Source organism: Raphanus sativus, unplaced genomic scaffold, assembly GCF_000801105.2.
Source record: "Raphanus sativus cultivar WK10039 unplaced genomic scaffold, ASM80110v3 Scaffold0074, whole genome shotgun sequence".
In the NCBI taxonomy this organism is placed as follows: Eukaryota; Viridiplantae; Streptophyta; class Magnoliopsida; order Brassicales; family Brassicaceae; genus Raphanus; species Raphanus sativus.
Genome location: NW_026615396.1, coordinates 447 through 19275, shown reverse-complemented (window position 1 = coordinate 19275; position 18829 = coordinate 447). Strand labels below are relative to the sequence as shown.

At 31.4% G+C, this 18829-nt stretch overlaps 3 protein-coding genes, 1 long non-coding RNA gene and 2 pseudogenes across 4 annotated transcripts; 5 read left to right on the top strand and 1 right to left on the bottom strand.

Moving 5' to 3' along the window:
- Window positions 1-636: 636 nt before the first annotated feature.
- On the top strand, window positions 637-2267 carry LOC108847820 (adenylate kinase 1, chloroplastic-like; annotated as a pseudogene).
- Window positions 2061-3580, top strand: LOC130500994 (glutathione S-transferase F10). The gene is made up of 3 exons (XM_056995905.1): window positions 2061-2354; window positions 2438-2486; window positions 2952-3580. The coding sequence occupies exons 1-3, from the start codon at window positions 2211-2213 to the stop codon at window positions 3404-3406; spliced, it is 648 nt and encodes a 215-aa protein (XP_056851885.1). The 5' UTR covers window positions 2061-2210; the 3' UTR covers window positions 3407-3580.
- On the bottom strand, window positions 2919-4372 carry LOC130500995 (uncharacterized; annotated as a pseudogene).
- Window positions 4373-6791: 2419 nt separating this feature from the next.
- On the top strand, window positions 6792-9184 carry LOC108845936 (cytochrome b561 domain-containing protein At2g30890). Its single transcript, XM_018619138.1, has 4 exons — window positions 6792-6989; window positions 7372-7539; window positions 8081-8229; window positions 8656-9184. Exons 1-4 carry the CDS (start codon window positions 6858-6860, stop codon window positions 8975-8977), a joined length of 771 nt encoding a protein of 256 aa, XP_018474640.1. The 5' UTR covers window positions 6792-6857; the 3' UTR covers window positions 8978-9184.
- A 3587-nt stretch (window positions 9185-12771) lies between these two features.
- LOC108846432 (alpha carbonic anhydrase 2) lies at window positions 12772-15825 on the top strand. The gene is made up of 7 exons (XM_018619660.2): window positions 12772-12910; window positions 12993-13210; window positions 13481-13587; window positions 13801-13903; window positions 14029-14196; window positions 15437-15490; window positions 15571-15825. The coding sequence occupies exons 1-7, from the start codon at window positions 12820-12822 to the stop codon at window positions 15646-15648; spliced, it is 819 nt and encodes a 272-aa protein (XP_018475162.1). The 5' UTR covers window positions 12772-12819; the 3' UTR covers window positions 15649-15825.
- Window positions 15826-17752: 1927 nt separating this feature from the next.
- LOC130500991 (uncharacterized) lies at window positions 17753-18490 on the top strand. Its single transcript, XR_008939448.1, has 3 exons — window positions 17753-17938; window positions 18238-18323; window positions 18442-18490. It is a non-coding gene; the product is annotated as an uncharacterized LOC130500991 (long non-coding RNA).
- Window positions 18491-18829: the final 339 nt, after the last annotated feature.

Genomic DNA, 18829 nt, shown 5'->3' with positions numbered 1-18829 from the left:
GGTACTGATTATACTCATGCTCCCCACCAGTCTTAAATATAATAAACAAGTGGTCCTTCTGCATTATGAGTTCCATAATTCCACTGAAATAAAGTAAAGAACATTAAAGACAAAAAATAAAGACAATTTTATTCAAAATTATGATGGGACGTATTGGAAGTTTCCTATTGAAAAGTCAAAAACGACGTGTGACTCAGAGCCGCCTGCCCCGCCACCGACGAGTTTTTAATACTAAACAAGTGTAATACACTAATCCTAAGAGCATCATTAACGCAGTAGCTTAGGGGGGTGCTTAGTGATTTTCGAATTAAAAAGAAAAAGAAAATAATGTATTAAACTAAGCCACGGTGCTTAGAGCATGATTATTGCATGATTATTACAAAGATTCTTAGCAAAAATCTTTAATACATATATATGTATATATATGTATATGTATATATTATATATATGTATGTAATTGTTTGTTAAAGATTTTACGGAAACCGAAACCAAAAGTTTCTTAATTAAGGAATTTTCGGTTTCGGTTTCCGTAAAGTTCTTAGCAAACAATTACATACGCATATATAATATATATATATACATATATATATATATATGTGTATTAAGAACTTTTGATAAGAATCTTTGCAATAATCATGCTCTTAATTAAGCGGTGGAATAGCAGATGCTTAGAGAACACGTGTCGTGTCGAGCACACGCGTTGAAAAAAAAGTCGGAAGTCTCTTCGTCTCTTCCTCTCTTCCTTTCTACCGGCTCTGTCTCTCCAATGATCGGACCTCCGTTTGGATCTCTGTTCCAAGTCGAAACAGAGAAAAGGCACCTAGCTAGCAGACTGTTGACCCTTCTCGGTGTTCCTCACATCGCCACTGGAGATCTCGTCCACGAGGAGCTTGCTTCGTTGGGCCCTTTCTCCCGACAGGTTTAGTCACTTTTGTCTTTCCTTTTCAATATATGTGTTCAACTCTTCAATGTTCTGTTTATGGATTCAATCAATCTGAAAGTTAAGTTCTTTTAGCAAATTTGGTTTCTTTTCTTAACGTTGACAACAGTTCTCATGAACTAGAATCAGCGGCTCTCTCTTCTTGCTTACCAATGAAACATAAGCTATGTTTTTGTTGTTATTTGTAATCTTTTATGAGATGTAGAGTCTCTTGTAATGGTTCTGAGCTCGTTGTTTGTTACTTGATGCAGCTATCAGAGATTGTAAACCAAGGAAAGCTTGTCTCGGATGAGATCATAGTAAACCTATTATCAAAGAGACTTGAGGCTGGTGAAGCCAAAGGTGAATCAGGTTTCATTCTTTATGGCTTTCCTCGAACCATGAGACAAGCTGTAAGTAGTAAACTCAGTGGCTTCACACGTATTAATCAATTTTGATGATTAATTAATGTTTAATGCTGTCTTTTTGCTTCAGGAAATGCTGGGAGATGTAACTGACATCAGCCTAGTTGTGAATTTGAAGCTACCTGAGGAAGTTTTGGTTGACAAATGCCTTGGGAGGAGAATGCAGCAAAGGTTTCAACGTCGCGCACATTAACCTAAAGGGTGAGAATGGGAAGCCTGCAATCAGCATACTGAAGAGGTTGTGAAAGCTAGGCTTCGTATATACAACGAAACCGTAAGATCCTTCTCTAACTAGTAGATTAACTTTCACTTGATGATACAAGTGATGCTTAGTATTATTTGTTTGTTTTTTTTTAATGCAGAGCCAGCCTCTTGAAGAGTTGGTCTTGTTCAAGCCGTTCTTGTTGCTTGGTCTTGTTCATGATCAACAAGGTATCCACTTCTTATTTTAATGTTTTGTGACTTAAAATACTTCTACTCTCTATGATATGTCTCTTGTCATGATTACGATGGTCTTACTTGTATTCTTGTTGAGTGTGCTTAAGATGTTGTGTCTCAATGTTTAATTTTTTTCAAAGATCTCTAGATAAGATATTTGCATTGGAGGACAACAATTTAGAGGTTTCTTAGATTAAGTGCTTAGCATTCATTTATTACTAAAAAATTGATTAAGCATCCCTAATAGAGTGCTAGGGTTAATGATGCTCTAAACAAGTCACACTTGTTTTTTCTTTAACAACTTTAAACAAGTGCGACTGCGTTTACAATACGACTGCAAACGCAGCTAAGCGGTTTCCCTATAAGATCACGTCGTGCGAGAGCGATATTTAGAACTGATATAGGGAAGAAAGAAGAAGAAATTAAGGATGGTGTTGACAATCTATGCGCCTTTATTCGCATCTTCCAAGAGAGCTGTGGTGACGTTAGTGGAGAAGGGAGTAGAGTTCGAGACTGTCAATGTTGATCTCTTGAAAGGAGAGCAGAGGCAGCCTGAGTATATTGCCATTCAGGTTCATCATCTCTCTCTCTTCTTCAACCATGTTTCTTTTTATGCATTGTTCTTGATACGTTATTCTCTTTTTGATCGATGCAGCCTTTCGGTAAGATCCCTGTGCTCGTCGACGGTGACTACAAAATCTTTGGTACACTTCTTCTCCTTCCTCTCAAGATTCTTGACATCATTCTCTTATATTTACTGCGATCAACACATGAGTGAAATGAAATGAGTTCTTGAATTATGAGATGAGTTCTTGAAATATGAAATGAATTTCTAGAGTTATGAATTATACACATCGTAAAAGATATATATTACTGGAGTTTGACTTGACCAAGTTTACAAGAGACTGTGAGATGCGATATGAGATTTGTTTGATTTTAGAGGTTATTAACATTTTAGTATAAACTTTAGTATTTCTATAACTTTCAAATCTATCTATATTAGTTTTTTCTAAATTTGGAGGCCAATATGTATGTTTTATTTGGTTAATACCCATGATCAGATCTAGATCGTAGTATTTGTGATTGGATATTAGGAGAGTAGCTCATGAATATTTGAATAAATGTATTGCTGTGTGAATGTTAAAAAGAGATTTCAATATACTTTGTAGAGTCGCGTGCCATCATGAGGTACATAGCAGAGAAATACAGATCACAAGGACCAGACTTGTTGGGAAAGACAATTGAAGAGAGGGGACAAGTGGAGCAATGGCTTGACGTGGAAGCAACAAGCTACCATCCACCACTACTAGCACTAACGCTGAACATTGTCTTTGCACCACTCATGGGCCTTCCTGCTGATGAGAAAGTTATAAAAGAGAGTGAAGAGAAGCTTGCTGAAGTGCTTGACGTGTACGAAGCACAGCTTTCAAAGAACGAATACTTGGCTGGAGATTTCGTGAGTCTAGCTGATTTGGCTCACCTTCCCTTCACCGAGTACCTTGTGGGTGCTATTGGGAAGGCTTATATGATCAAAGATAGGAAGCATGTGAGCGCGTGGTGGGATAAGATTAGTAACCGTGCTGCGTGGAAGGAAGTTTCTGAGAAATACGCATTGCCGGTTTAGGAAGAAAAAAACAATGAGTCGATGTGGTTTGTTTGTTGTTGTGATGTTGATTTGGGGTTTGTGTGAGGCTTTCTGTACTGTGTGGGTGTCTGGTTTCAGTTTAATGTCTTTTGGTTCTAATAAAAACTCTGTTTTATAAATATCAAAGGTTGTAATAAAAGAATCCTTCCTTTATCAGACAGAAACTTAATGGTTGCTGATACATAGACAAATCTTGAGGTACAAGAAAACTCTTTTTGGTTTGTTGCCTCTCCAAATATTTCAAAAACATAAAAGAGTATATGAATAATGTACCAATTAATCATCAAGGCTGGTGATGAAAAGATTCAGGAGGCAGATCATTGCGTGGAACATTAGATTCAGGAGTTACTACCGTGATATCCAAGCTGTTACTTCTGTCCCGTTCAGATATTTCTCTTACATCAGAAACTCTTGCCTCTGTTTCCTGAATATCATTCCATTCGTTTTCTCCCACTGGAGCCTGAGCGTTTACTACCTCCTGATCTTCATTCATACGGACTACATTCTCTCCCAGCATAGAGGCTGTTCTTGAAATGCTCAAACATGCTTCATCCACATCCTTTTCTGTTTCTTTTGTCATTGGAAGAAGAGATGTTTCGACGTTGGTAGATTCAGTTTTCTCCTCAAACACTTGCCTCTGCAACCCTCGCTTTCTCTTCGGCTCTTACAACAGCTCCTTCAAGTATGACCACACGCTCCCTGGCTTTTGCGAGCTCAGACCGCCACATGTGTGCCTCCTTGAGAGCAGAGTCTCTTTCCTTGACCAATTGATCTTTCTCCTTACTCAGAGCAGATTTCTTCTCTTCTAATTCCTTAAGCTACATGACAATCAAATCAACAAACAACAATACATATACATAAAAGATCTAAAACATGACAAGGCTTTGTTACCTTCAATTCTTGCTGTCTCTCTTAGTCTTTAGATAAGCACTCTAATTCCATACTAATAATTTACAACAACGGCTGCAACAGTACCAAGTGTTGAAGAACCACTTCCGCTTAGAGAAATCAACAGCCTCTTTGTGTGCCATAAGAACTACCTGTGTCGCACTGAATATTCCAAACAAGGCTTAGATGAAATCATCTCTATGAGATTGGTGGTAAGCAAAGAGAAAGATGACTTACTGTAAGGTTGTAACCCAAGCTCTGGCTGCACCGAGAGTCGTCTCTGCACACAGAAAGTAATCTTTCTTCTGTGGTTCACTAATATCTTAAAATTCATGTTGAAGAAAAAAACTCAAAAGTCTACATTAATTTATATCTCCTTTTAGACACTATAAGGTTACAGATACAGCAACCATTATATTTAGGAAGCCCCCTGAAACAAACAGATTTAGTAATACAAATACACACCTAAACAAGGCTGATGATTTTATATAAAAAAAAAACAAAAAGAAAAGAATGTAACTGGAAGTTGACAGGAGAGACAGTGATTGTGCTATTTTCATCAAACAGAATAGTTCCCTTGATAATCGGTTCGTTTCGTCTTGTCCTGAATCATGAAAATAGAGAGAGAGAGAGAGAGAGATAAAAACAAAATATAGTATGCCGCTATAACATAAGCAGTTGATAAGATTACTCACTTGTAAGAACAGCACCTTGCGCACCCACGGTTAATTTCTGTAGCAGCAACCGTGGCCGCCGTGGCCACCATCATAGTGATCAGGTTGCAACTTGCACGGTTTGCACACTTCCGACTTCGCAGTGGCTGTCAACATCATATTAATTCAAAAGATATTACTCAGGGTGCAATTTGCCTCGCAAACATTTTGAACATGAAACTTTTAAAAAAAAAAAATAGTAGGAAAAGAAAAGTAAAATATATTGAGCAGTCGAAGCCCACTGAAACAGATACGGCCCTGTTAGCTCAGGCCCAAACGAAGAAACAAAGCATAAAGGATCCAGTATAATCAGTCTTTTGTTGTCGAACTCTTTTTCAAAAGACATTTTTCTAATCAGAGATAATCTTATTTATGTAAACTTTCAATATAAACTTATATTCATATTGTTGCCGGAAAACTTGTATTTATATTGCAATAATCTTCCTCTAAGAACACCAAATTTTAGGCTTTTAACTTCCAGCAAAATCTGATATCCATTTTGTTGTACTGTCCGATGTCGTGAACGATGCCGTAGATTTCTTTGTCTCGAGCGTCTATGATCTTAATTTCGGGATGGTGAGACACAGAGTATTGGGGCGAGAAAAGGATTGGAAGTATCAAAACAAAAGAGTAGTAGACATGTAAACCGAGACAAGCTATAATTTGGGGTTAATCGAAATTGGAAAGCTGCAAAACGTGAAGTGGTCCTCTTTCTTTATTCCTTTTGCATCAGTTGTCTCATTTGTTTTTGATAACTTCTATTCGTCAACCGTGCATGCTTTCATTTCCCTAATCGAAACGGGTTTGTCCATGAACAAAGCAAATCGCACTTAAAATGCGCTAGCTAGACGAAAGAGATGCACAACATATCAAGAAACTTGATAAGTACTTTTTAAAAGAATTTAAAACGCTACAGAAACTGATTGAAACAACTGAACAACTTTTTACATATATGATCATTTATTTAAATATTTGTGATGCTCTTAACATTCATGTTTGAAAAGAGAGAAGTAGTTTTCCATGTGGTGTTTGATTTATACCTTCCAGAATGAATCATGATGTTTGTTGACAGTAACATATTTCAGTGGCCTTTGAGTGCAACCTGCCATGACTCACTTTCCCTTACAAAAACTCTGACATTCTTCCACAAAACATAAAAGGCCAATAAAATTATACTTTTTGGATGAGAATATAAGCTAAGTAATTTTCTGTTTTAAATATTTAATATTTAATTTTGGCAAAGAGAACACAATATAATGCTTTATAAATAGTGAGCCCCATAAAAAAACAATGAATAAATTTCGATTATTGGATTTTATTGGTAAGACATCATTGTCAATATCTAACTAATTAAGAATGCCTAAGTACATTTACTAAACTTATATCACTATAGTCAATCTTTGACTTATTCTTTCGAAAATCAGCTCGCTTTGAATTCTAAATCAAATCAGTAAATTTAACAACAATTGAGTAACTTTATTGCCCATTCCTCCACTTGCTTTTAGTCCTCCATCTATATCCAAACCTACAAATAATAATAAACCATCAACCTCCATGCAAATCCATATTAATTATATTACAAAGTTGCGCGCTCTAATTTGATCAGATTTCTTTACACTCTAAAAGCAGATTGTAAAACCCCACTTTTCTTTTCTCTTCTATTGCTAGGGAACTAGTGGATGAAGCATCATATCTCCACCCTTCTTTACAAACATATATTTGTATAAATTAAAAAAAAAAATATATATATATACACATGAAATAAACTCACGATATTATCTTCAATTCTAAACTGTTTTTGATGTTCCCTCTTAGAACCACATGAAATCATGGAGACTCATCACCTCTTCGTCTCTCTCCTTCTTGTTCTTCTTCCTCTTCCCCTATGCTCCTCCCAAGAAAATACCAGAAGCTTGGCCATTGATGTTAATAGTCCCCTCAATACTTCTCCAATATCCCAGGTTAATATGTACTTCTCTATCTCTCACATACATCATAATAAATTTATTACACTCCTCGCAATCTCATTTACATAGCTTATATGTAGTTCTTTGCATTGAGGCTCAAGCATTTCCTTCGTTACTGAAACTCATAACATAATGAGTTCATTTATCATCACACGATATATATATATATATATGGACTAAATGAAACCATGAAGAACCCTTGTGGCCTATAAATAGTTTAAACACTTAATATAAATGATGTTCTTTTGAATATAAACGATTAAAGGATAAAAAAACTCTTTGCTATCATTTTCTTTTGTATATTCCATGTATGAACTGCGTGCTTGTTAATTATTTTACAAAAACTCAATTTGAATCTTAATTGTTGTTGAAACAGAAACTAAATCTAAAGCTTGTACACGAAATCAAAGTACATGGCTTTATGCTTTGGGCAGCGATGGGTGTTTTGATGCCAATTGGTATAATCTCCATCAGATCAATGTCTATCAAAGGTCAACCTTTAATCTGTTTTCGGCGACTGTTCTTTCTCCATGTCACTTCTCAGGCAGGTTTCACTTCTTTTTTTTGCTCCTTTCCATAATATCAGTATTTTAATTCTACATCTAAATCATAAGAATGTTGAAAACATTGTATGCTCTGAAAATGTAACTCATTAATGGTCGGTGTGAGTGTCAAATGAATGTGGGTAGATAGAGAGTAAAGTAAAGATGCCTCTTTCCTCGTCTAAAGAATAAAGATAGCATCCAATTAACGACTTTTTATGTTTTTTTAAAGTAATTAGTAGGGCCTTTTGGGTTGTTCTAGATTGTTAATCACAGTGATAATCATGGAGACTTGAATGTCAAGCAAAAGCGTCAATATCTTCTTAATCTTTAATTCGTTCTCTCTTTTTGGATACTTTCACTAAGATAATGCTAAAAATAAATGAATACAAAATTAACTTTCCTTGTTAATAACATATTTTGGCTATTGTTAATCAACAATAATCACTTCTAACTATTGTCTTGGTAGTAATCTACAAGCAGCCCATGGTTTGCTTAGAAAATTAAGCGAGCAATTAACAATAAGATTGATTGATCAAACAGATGGTTGCAGTGATAATTGTGACGATAGGTGCAGTAATGTCAATTAAAAACTTCAATAATTCCTTCAACAATCATCACCAACGGCTAGGAGTTGGACTTTATGCCATTGTATGGTTCCAAGCTCTTTTTGGTTTCCTCCGACCTTCAAGGTACTCCTGAATCATATCTTGTGAAATTTATGGATAGTTCTAAAAGATCTCACTTTTCTATTTAAGCTTCTTAAATTTTCACAAATTTTTGGTTTAAAAAGATTTTTATTGCTTTAAGAAGTGGTCCTAAATGATTTAGCAACATTTCTTATATATATAAGCTTTTATGAACTGTTACTAAACCTATTATTTGTGGTGTTTTTGGCTCTTTTTCAAATTTATGGTGGTTTTTGGAGCTAAAGCTTGTTTTGTGGTGTATATGCATACTGAATGCAAATTAACTAAGATTTAGACTCAGTAAAATGTTATGATACAATAACTACTGAATATATCTAGTTTATATATGTATGTATATATGTATATATATTTTGAACATTATATCTAGTCTATATTGCATTTATAACTGATTTATGCTGAACATTGCAGGGGAGGGAAAGCTAGAAGGAATTGGTTTGTAGGACACTGGATATTAGGAACGTCAGTGGCTATTCTTGGGATAATAAACATATACACAGGCTTAAATGCTTACACTCGAAAGACATCTAAAAGTGCTAAGCTTTGGAACATACTCTTCACGGCACAACTTTCCTCTTTTGTCTTGCTCTATCTGTTTCAAGACAAGTGGTCTTATATCCAAAGCCAAACCAATAGAACCCAATCAGTTGATCATAACAGCAACATCTCAACCGCAGAGCCTAGTCAAGGAGACGAGGTCGAAGAGAGTAAACAGGCATTAGAGAAATGCTAAAAGCCCCAAGAAGCCATACGTAATTTCGTTTTGGCCCTTGAAAGATTGTTTTGGGGAAAAATAAGAAAATTTGGATTTGATATGTAATGGTGATATATTTTGCTAACTTTTGAGTTTTTGGTTTATCTTCAAAGTACTGTGCCGATGACATGGACATAGAGTGTGCTTAAAATCTCTTAATTAACTAAACGTGATCTTTTTGGTTTAGCTGATTTTTTTTAAAAAATAAATCAAATCTGAAATTGGAAATAAAGATCATGTTACAAACCCGACTCGAACAAAAATACTCATTCAAAGTTTCCTAACTAGCTCTAATTGACTCATCACTCCTAGTACATTCTGCTAGTTCGGATCCAAAGTTCAAAAGCATCGATTATTGTTCTCAACCTTCAAAGAAATCTATAAAAAGGTATTCATTTTAGTTCTTCGGGTGTAGTAACCGGTGAATTCATCAAAGCTTGTAATCATCAGCACCAATAGACCCTTTAAGAAAAATGTTTTAAAACACAAACCCATTGAAAATCGCTCCAGAACCACTGTACAATCTTCTACAAAGCTGGAAGCCGCTTGAGGATAAGGAGACCGATTAACCAAGTGTTCCTCCTTTTCATTGTACAAGGGAATCTGTTAGTTTTCCTTTTCATCTGGACCAACCTTCTTTTCTGAAGTCGCTTTTCTTTTATCATTGGGCCGAGATCATTATCTGTCGAGGTTTGACAAGAATGAAAACCCACCTCTAAACACAAAAATAATAATCTGATGACATATCTATGTTGCTTCATGTTTTCTTTTCCATTCGCTAGAGAAGTTTCCTCTATCTCACATCATTGTATACCTGAAACTTAATTAGCTGATATTGGTTTCACACTGAAATACTACTACCGAGGACAAGTTAGAATTTTCTTATAGAGTACTTGTACCATCATTTGAAAAACTGCAGTTTCTTTTGTGAGAGTATTATATTGAAATGTATAATATATGAAATCTATTAAATATATGAACTAATTTTTTTTTGTCAACAGTATACGAACTAATTAAAAGTAGAAAGCGAGATAAAACTGCACAAAACCTTCATATCATCTCATTCACCCAATCATCTGAAGAAAACTGATGTATATGATTAAAATTGTTTGATATATACATAAATTATCTTTTGCAAGTGTTGTTAACTAGTTACGAAGATGCACACTAACACTAGAGTAGGTAAGAAATTGATGCACAAATTGAAATTGTTCTTAACTTGGAACAATTTATCTTTTAACAAATGATATCATCTCCAAAAAACACTGCGTAATTTCAAATATGAAGTTTTTTTACTCCAAAAATAAATTTCAAATTTTAAATTTTAAATATTGAAACTTCAAATATGAAAACTTTAATTTGTCTTCAATTGAAGTTTCATATTTTTATTTGCATTTTGATCTTTACAATTATACATCACATTTATTATTTTAAAATATTTTACAGTTTATTGCTTCAATCCTTAAAATTTTATATCTTGAAATATTTGCTTTTATAATTCAAGTTTTACACATAAAATTAAATAAAAACTTTATAATATTTTAAATATTTTAAAACTAGATTTACACAACAAAAATATTTCAAAAGAAATTTAACAAATGCACTAAGTGATCATATATATATTGGAGTATTACAAGAATAGTTTTATGGAATAATATGTTATTTACTTTAATTTAGTATTTAATTGTGTATGTATACGTAAAATTTTATATTTTAGTGTAACATTTTACTAATTAATATTACTGTAATATTTTTATATTTTGCTAGTTATTTATAAATGGATTTAAATTAATTATTACAAGTATAATGATCATAGTATAAAATATAAATATTTTTAACGTTAACTTTGAAACTTTTCTTTGGTGGAAAACACCTTTAAAATTTAAATTTATAGTTTTGAAAACTTCAAAATAATTTTTTTAATATGTTCTTATTGTAGTCTGGTGGTAAGTTAAGTATCTCAGACAAAATATAAATTTAGTTATACAGAAATTGTTTAAAACATCAAAGTTAAGTAACATTTTTAAGAAATACTCTCAATCAAAAATATATTAACATTCAGGTTAGATTTTAGTGATTAGTATTATTTTATTAAGTTCAGGATAATTATGAAAATAATCATTCATTAATGGTAAATATGAAAAGTGGTATATAGAATTGAAATTTCCCCATAGTTGTAGTTTTGATTTTTTACAATGAACTATGATACTATTGTTTAATGCTACTTGGGCTTAGGCCCAAAACCTCTGTTTCCTTTTAGTTATGAATTTAAATGGTTGATCAAAAAAAAAGAACTATGATACTATTGTTTGCCACATGAGATTTTAGGTTATTGTTAATATCAATTTATTTTCAAACAAATCCGGACTTCGTTTCAGACACTGCCAATTATATAAAAAATACTTCAAAGCTTTAGATTTTTGTAATTTAGTTTTATACATTTCTATGATCTTCTCTGGCGTACAAACAACTAAACCAATACATAGTGAAACATGCATTCTAATATAATTTGCTACAAACGCGGAATGTTCTGTCAGTGATATTATGAAATAACAAAAAAATAATATGTAATACCGATTGTTTAATATAAACAAGTCTTAAAAGTTGGCACGAATAAACTAAGGATCGGATAGCTGAGGATAGCTAAGTTGAAATTGAGCCAAAAAAAAAAAAGATTAAACTAAGGATAGCTGAAAGGTACACATTGGTTGACTGTTGACATATGCCGTCCCTTATTTAAGCATTAGTTAGTTTAATAAAACAAATCAATAACTAAATTATATAGTATAATTTATATCAAGATTTATATCAAGATTTATATTTTAATCTGGTAACATGCATGCATGTCTGTGAATTGTAAGCGATAACATAAAAACTCTAATATGAAAACTGATCGGCATCGGTACGGTGCGTTTGTAGCTGAGTAGTAAGAAAACAAAAATGTGATGCTAACACATTTTAAATTCAGTTTATGTATATGTAAAACCAGACTAAGTTACATTATTCATGTACACAAATGTAAATTTATATTTTAGACTAAAATGTTTTATTAAAAAATAAATAAATATTTATACCCTTATGTTTAAATAACTAGACTTAGGATTTAGATTTCAGATGTGGAGTTTTAGATTTTTAGAAAGTTAATACTTTAAATATATATTTTAAATAAAATATTAACAAAAAGAATTTTGGACAATTAATAATGTTTATAATGGAAACTTTTTATTTATAGTGTTTAATTTTCTCACAAATAGATGAAATCTTCTTTTGTTATTTGGAACAGTGTGGTCGAATGATAAGTGGAAAGAACTGCGACGTTAATTCATTAATTTCAGATTTAATTTATCTGTTTTGGAACCTAAATCATATTTTTCTTAGACATTTATACGGATATAAACTCATATTTTAAAACCTATTTACATATTCGGAAAAATGGTCTATCCGTAGAGTGTAGTTTTCTTTTAAGATTAGTCTTGTCATTTCATAGATCATCTATCTAGAATACTCCAAGATAATTAAAAAAAAGTCTTCTTTTTATTTTACCAAAAGAAAAACAGAAAAAATGTGAAAAAGAAACGAACACATGTTTTCAGCAAGGTCAAAAGATGTCGTCTCGATTGGAACAAAATTCATTTAAAAAGTAAAGAGGAAAAAATTTGACAACTAACGTGAAATTTCACATGCACGACTAATCATTAGAATCCTAATGCACATATCACCCACTATATATTATGCATCCAAGTTGGCATGTTAGATTAAAAACAAACCAACTCATCTCTCTCAGACATCTATCTCCCTTTTCACTCTCTGGAAAAACAAAGATGGAAAAATCATCAATCCAATGCTTATTATTCATACTTTTCACCATCATCGTCACCATAATTTCATGTTCGAATGCACAGAGAGAAGTTGGTAACCTATTTATACATTTGATCTTGGTTTATTTTTCTATTTGGAAAACTGTTAACTACGATTGATGGATTGATGTATGTAGAGGATGAAAGTGAATTTAGCTACGAGCGGAATCAAGAGAACGGGCCAGAGAAATGGGGGAAGCTGAAGCCGGAATGGAAAATGTGCGGAAAAGGAGAGATGCAATCTCCAATTGATCTTATGAACAAAAGAGTTAGAATTGTTTCACATCTTGGAAGGCTTACTAGAGACTACAAACCTGCCAATGCCACTCTCAGAAATAGAGGCCATGACATGATGGTATTATTACACATTTCTAGATCACTCGTTTTTTTGTAGAACCCATTAATACAAATATTGTCTTCCAGTCGGACTAATCCCAAAGATCTGTAGAAAGTCATGTATTTTTGCTATTGTTTACCATCAAATTTCATGAGATGGTGGAACTATCATGGATCCATATGACGAGTCAACTACCTACTCCAAAAAATAAAAATACTGCCACACATTTGGTTCCTCATTTTTAAAAGTTCATAATTTATATATGTACTCCTATTTGTTTTGTGGCAGGTGAGATTTGAAGAAGGGCCAGGTAGTATTAAGATCAATAATATTGAATATCAACTCCATCAGCTTCATTGGCATTCTCCCTCTGAGCATACGATCAATGGGAGAAGGTTTGAAAGCATATAAATATTATTTAGTTTCAACTATTTATACTATTTGAATATTTAAGCTAAACCTAGAGGTGTGATGACGTTTTATAGCTAAAGGCCTCAACGATCTCTAAGGAAAAAAATTAAAACAAATTTACAAAAGACATTTGAAAATTTTCTAAAATAGGGTTTTGGGTGTAATTTTTAAAAAGTTTATCATCGTAAATATGGTAGATTTGCTCTGGAACTGCATATGGTTCACGAAAGCATTAACGGAAGCATGGCTGTAGTCACAGTGCTTTACAAAATCGGAAGGCCAGACTCTTTTCTCAGCTTGGTATAAATCGATCCACAATTGTGATTATTTAAACATTTGACTAATAATAATAACTTTTTTTTTTTGAAAAAACTAATAATAATTATTTCCAACAAATTTTATTTGTTGTTTGTTTTTCTGATTAGTTGGAAAATAAATTATGTGCGATTACCGACCACAATAAGGCAGAGGTAAATATAGGAATAATTGATCCAAAGGACATCAAGTTTGGGAGCAGAAAATATTATAGATATATTGGATCACTTACCATTCCTCCTTGTACTCAAAATGTTATTTGGACCGTCATCAAAAAGGTACAATATTATATATCATGAATATTAAAACATGATCATTCTCATTTTTCCAATTTTATCTAAACTATTCGTAATTTATTAAACAAACTAAAAAGTTTCATTAATGACATTTTGGGCCTATAACTACATCTAAATTTGATTTTAATGTTGAATCAAACTTTACCATGAGCAACATGTTTTTCTATGCGTGTATTTCGAGTATGACTTGCCTACAACAAAAAAAACCAAGTCGCTAGCAACAACGGACTATACTCTCATCATTATTTTAAACGTAACTCTTTACAGACAATATAACATAATCGACTATACTAAAATGATTATTATTGTAGTATTGATTACTTATCGACAACATAAGATATTTTTTTGTTTAAATCTGTGTGACATAAATTTAAGTTAAAAAAAATTCATAGATTTACATATATCTTCCTAGATTTTATTTTTTCGTAAAATATTGGTGAAAAGTAAAGATATAAATAATTAAATAAAATTTATTATAAAATTAAATTAGAATTTAAAATAGATAAATACATAATGTTAAAAATGAGAAATTTAATCATTTTAAAAAATATATTATAAATTGTTTCTAGGTTTTTATCAGATCAATTGGTATGAGATCTCATGTTGATAAAGGATTTTTGGGCTTTTTATCAAATTTTATCATATTTTAATTAATAGATTTTTAATTAAATCCGAATCAGATTATATATAGATCACCAGATTTACCGATTCGACCACCGTTTTAGATCGGATATGAAAAATATTGGTTAAAACTCAAACATTATAATAAAACAAATTTTAAATGTGTAAAAAATTCTGAACATCAAAGTTTATTCCTTTAAACTCAAACATATAACTGTCCACATTATATGTTTATACTAAGTTTATTGACAAGATAATTTGTTCCTTTTTAGCTAAATTTAAAGTCTTTCTACCAAATTCAAAATTCATCTTACAAACACTATTTAACATATTTAGCAAAATAAAATATATAAAAAACGAAGATTAACTTATGTTCATTTTACCAAACACTAAAATATTAAAGTTTCAAATAATCTTTTATCTAATAAAAATAACTTTATAAAATAAACATAAAATAGCTCAAAATCTAGTTAATTCTTTTTTTTTCTTTCTTTTTTTGTTAAAGGGTTTTCATAAAATCTAGTTAATTCTTATGGCTTGTTATTTCCATTTATATCATATCTATTAGTTTATAGTTTATACTATTTGCATGATTTGTTAGGTAAGGACTGTGTCTAGACACCAAGTGAAACTGCTCCGAGTTGCTGTCCACGATGTAAGATTTGTTTAACTACATGTACTGCATCATGAGTTTTGCAATTGTATACTAATATGTGTTTGCAAAATAATTTGCAGTATTCGGATACAAACGCCAGGCCGGTTCAACCCACAAATATGCGTCCTGTCAAATTATACAAACCAAAATCTTCCTGAAGCAGATACAAATATAAAATGCGTTTTATTATATAATAAACAGTGTAATTTACTCAGTCCGTTTCGAGTTACTTGTCATTTTAGAATATAATTTTTGTTTCAAAATAAGTGTCGTTTTCGGTTTCCAATGCAAAATTTATTGACAATATTCTCTACTCTATTTTTTCTATTAGTTGATACATGGTTAGGTGTATTGGTAATAATGTTTTTATTTTGAAAATATGTAAAATTAAATGCTTTCTTAATCTGTATGCATAAACCTAAAACAACAAGTAATATGAAACGGAAGGAGTATATATTTGCGTAATCGGGATTACATATTATATTACCGTAGTTAATTTATATCTCTGTAATATCCCGAATGCATCTTTATGATTGTAATCTATAATATTTGTATAATCAAAGATTTCATAGCATTTAAGCAAATATTCTTTTTGTAGAAAATTTATTTTGACCAATTTTCATTTTCAAAATAAAATATTTTGGACACAAAATAAAAGAAGACAAGAATACGTCTACACTAATCTTGTAGTATTTTAAATTATATAAATAGAACAATACATTTATTTATAAAATCCGTAATATACTAAAATGGTAAATTCGATATATTTTAAATTCAACATGAAAATAAAAAATATTCTAAATAAGTATCATTTCCATAGTATAACTAAACAAATTTTAAAAATGTATAGTATGCGAACTTTAGAAACTGAAAATTATATATTGAAAGAGATTATCTATTTAACTATTTCAGATTGTGAACTTATTGTACCAAAAATATATAGCGTGTAATAAAAATTAATAATAAAATTTGTGAATAAAGCAAATCATTATATATTAATAATGTAGAATAAAAAACCTAAACAATATGATTATAGGGTTACACAACATATAAAACTAAAATGTAAATCATATAAACATTCACTATAATATCAAAATTATACATTTTGTAAAATCAAAAATATTTTCACGAATGTGTGGATCAAACTAAGGACATCCAATGGTTGGTTTCATTCTATCTCAAAAAGTTAATTTTCTTCAAAATAAAGAAAAAATGATACAACAATTGTTCAAATGGTTTGTTTAAATTATTTCTTGTAAAAAGGATATTTCGAGCATATTCGATCTTCACTTTATCATAAATTGTTAATAACACCTTTAATTTTTCATGTTTTTTTAATCTAACACAATTACTATTTAGTATAAATCAAACAAACAAAGAAAAACATATATATATATAAGTGATTAAAAATTATTTTGAAGCAAAAAGAAAGTTTATTTATCTTTGATTCTTCTTAATTGAGATATATATATATATATATATATATAAGTGATTAAAAATTATTTGAAGCAAACAGAAAGTTTATTTATCTTTGATTCTTTTTAAATTGAGATAATTGTTTTAGAAATGAATATTTCAATGATTTTTGATATACACATCTAATTAGATGAAATAATAACAATATTTGAAATTAATTGGGTAATATTACATATATAATTTATTTTGATAAACGATAAGAATAAGTAAAAGTGAATGACTAATTTATAATTTAAAAATGTTATTTATAACAAATGAGGATGTGAACAGTATATCTACAAGTTTCAAGAAACACTATTTTTTTTTGAAACAAAAATGAAATACTATTAAAACAAAACCTTTTCATTTGCAGTGGATGTTCAATATTTATGTAGCGTCTGACTAGTTTTCTTGACATGCCATGACCTGCTGCTCTACATAAAAAAGTTTTACGTAAAATAAAATTCATAATTAAGCTTAATTATAAGTTGAAACAAACATGTCATTCCAATAAGTTAGGTGAATCCACTTTAGTTGTTGTAAGACCTGGTTTGGTTTTAGATCTAGTTTTCACATCATATATTGTTTCGACTTTGTAAGGATTAAAACATACATAATCTAATGCAGAACTTCACAATTTGTTAGGAAAAAAAAGAAAGAAAAGACTTTACAATTTGTTATTCTATATATATAGAACCAATTCCAACCAAACCCAAACCAAACAAAACTAACTCCGGTTAAAACTAAATTAATCAAACCAAACCGAAATTGAAATTGATTTGGTCCCATTTATAACTTAGAGACAAAACAACATTCTCTCTTTCGATTCACATCTCCCCTCAGCGAGTGTCATCGACCTTTCCGGATCTCATCGGAGCATTCAGCAATCTATCTCAGTATTAATTCATCCGGAGACAAAGATCATGGCTGTTGTGGATGTTCACCGGTTCGCAGAGTCAATCACCTGTCATGCTTGGAGTCCTGATCATTCCAGTAAGTTTCTTGTTTCATTTCACTGATTCATAGTCGACCACTTGTGTTTTGTTTCTTTGTCGGTGCCTCTAGTTTAAAGGAGTAATCTTTGTGCCCTGATTATAACAACAGATCGCTTCGTTATATATATATAAGTAGCTTTAATTTCAACATAACAAAGATAGCAGTTGAAGATTCTAGGGAGATGATTAGGAACAGTTGGTAGTTGATGAGCTTTTCAATCTGAACAGATGTCTTGTTACAAAGTCTGTAACCATATTTATATGAAAGTTGTTTCCTTTTTTTCTTTTTTCTTGTAGTGGTTGCGTTTTGCCCCAACAATAATGAAGTTCATATCTATAAATCATCACAAGACCAGTGGGAGAGGTTACATGTCCTCGAAAAGGTGAAGCTTTTCTGTCTCTGTCTGAAACTAATAGACTGATCAATGAAAATGTGCTTGTATAGACAGCTTGAATCTCCCTTACAACAATCAATGTCACTGAGTATTTGAGTCCTTGCAGCATGATCAAATTGTTTCTGGAATAGATTGGAGTTCGAAGTCCAACAAAAATCGTCACTGTTTCCCATGACAGGAACTCGTACGTTGCAATTTTTTTAGTATATGCTTAAGACCAAGTTGTCCATCTTTGTAAACCTTGTATGAGAAAATTGGTTCACTGTTCTAACTGTGTGTGTTGATATTTCCTAAAGGTACGTGTGGAGCCTGGAAGGAGGTGAATGGGTACCGACTCTTGTTATTCTTAGACTAACCGTGCTGCACTATGTGTCCAATGGAGTCCAAAAGGTAAAACGTATCAGATCCAAAAGTACGAGTTATTTAGATTATCATTGTCTAGGTAATATAATATGTAATGTATTTATTCTATAGTTTCTGCCGCTTCTTCTAAT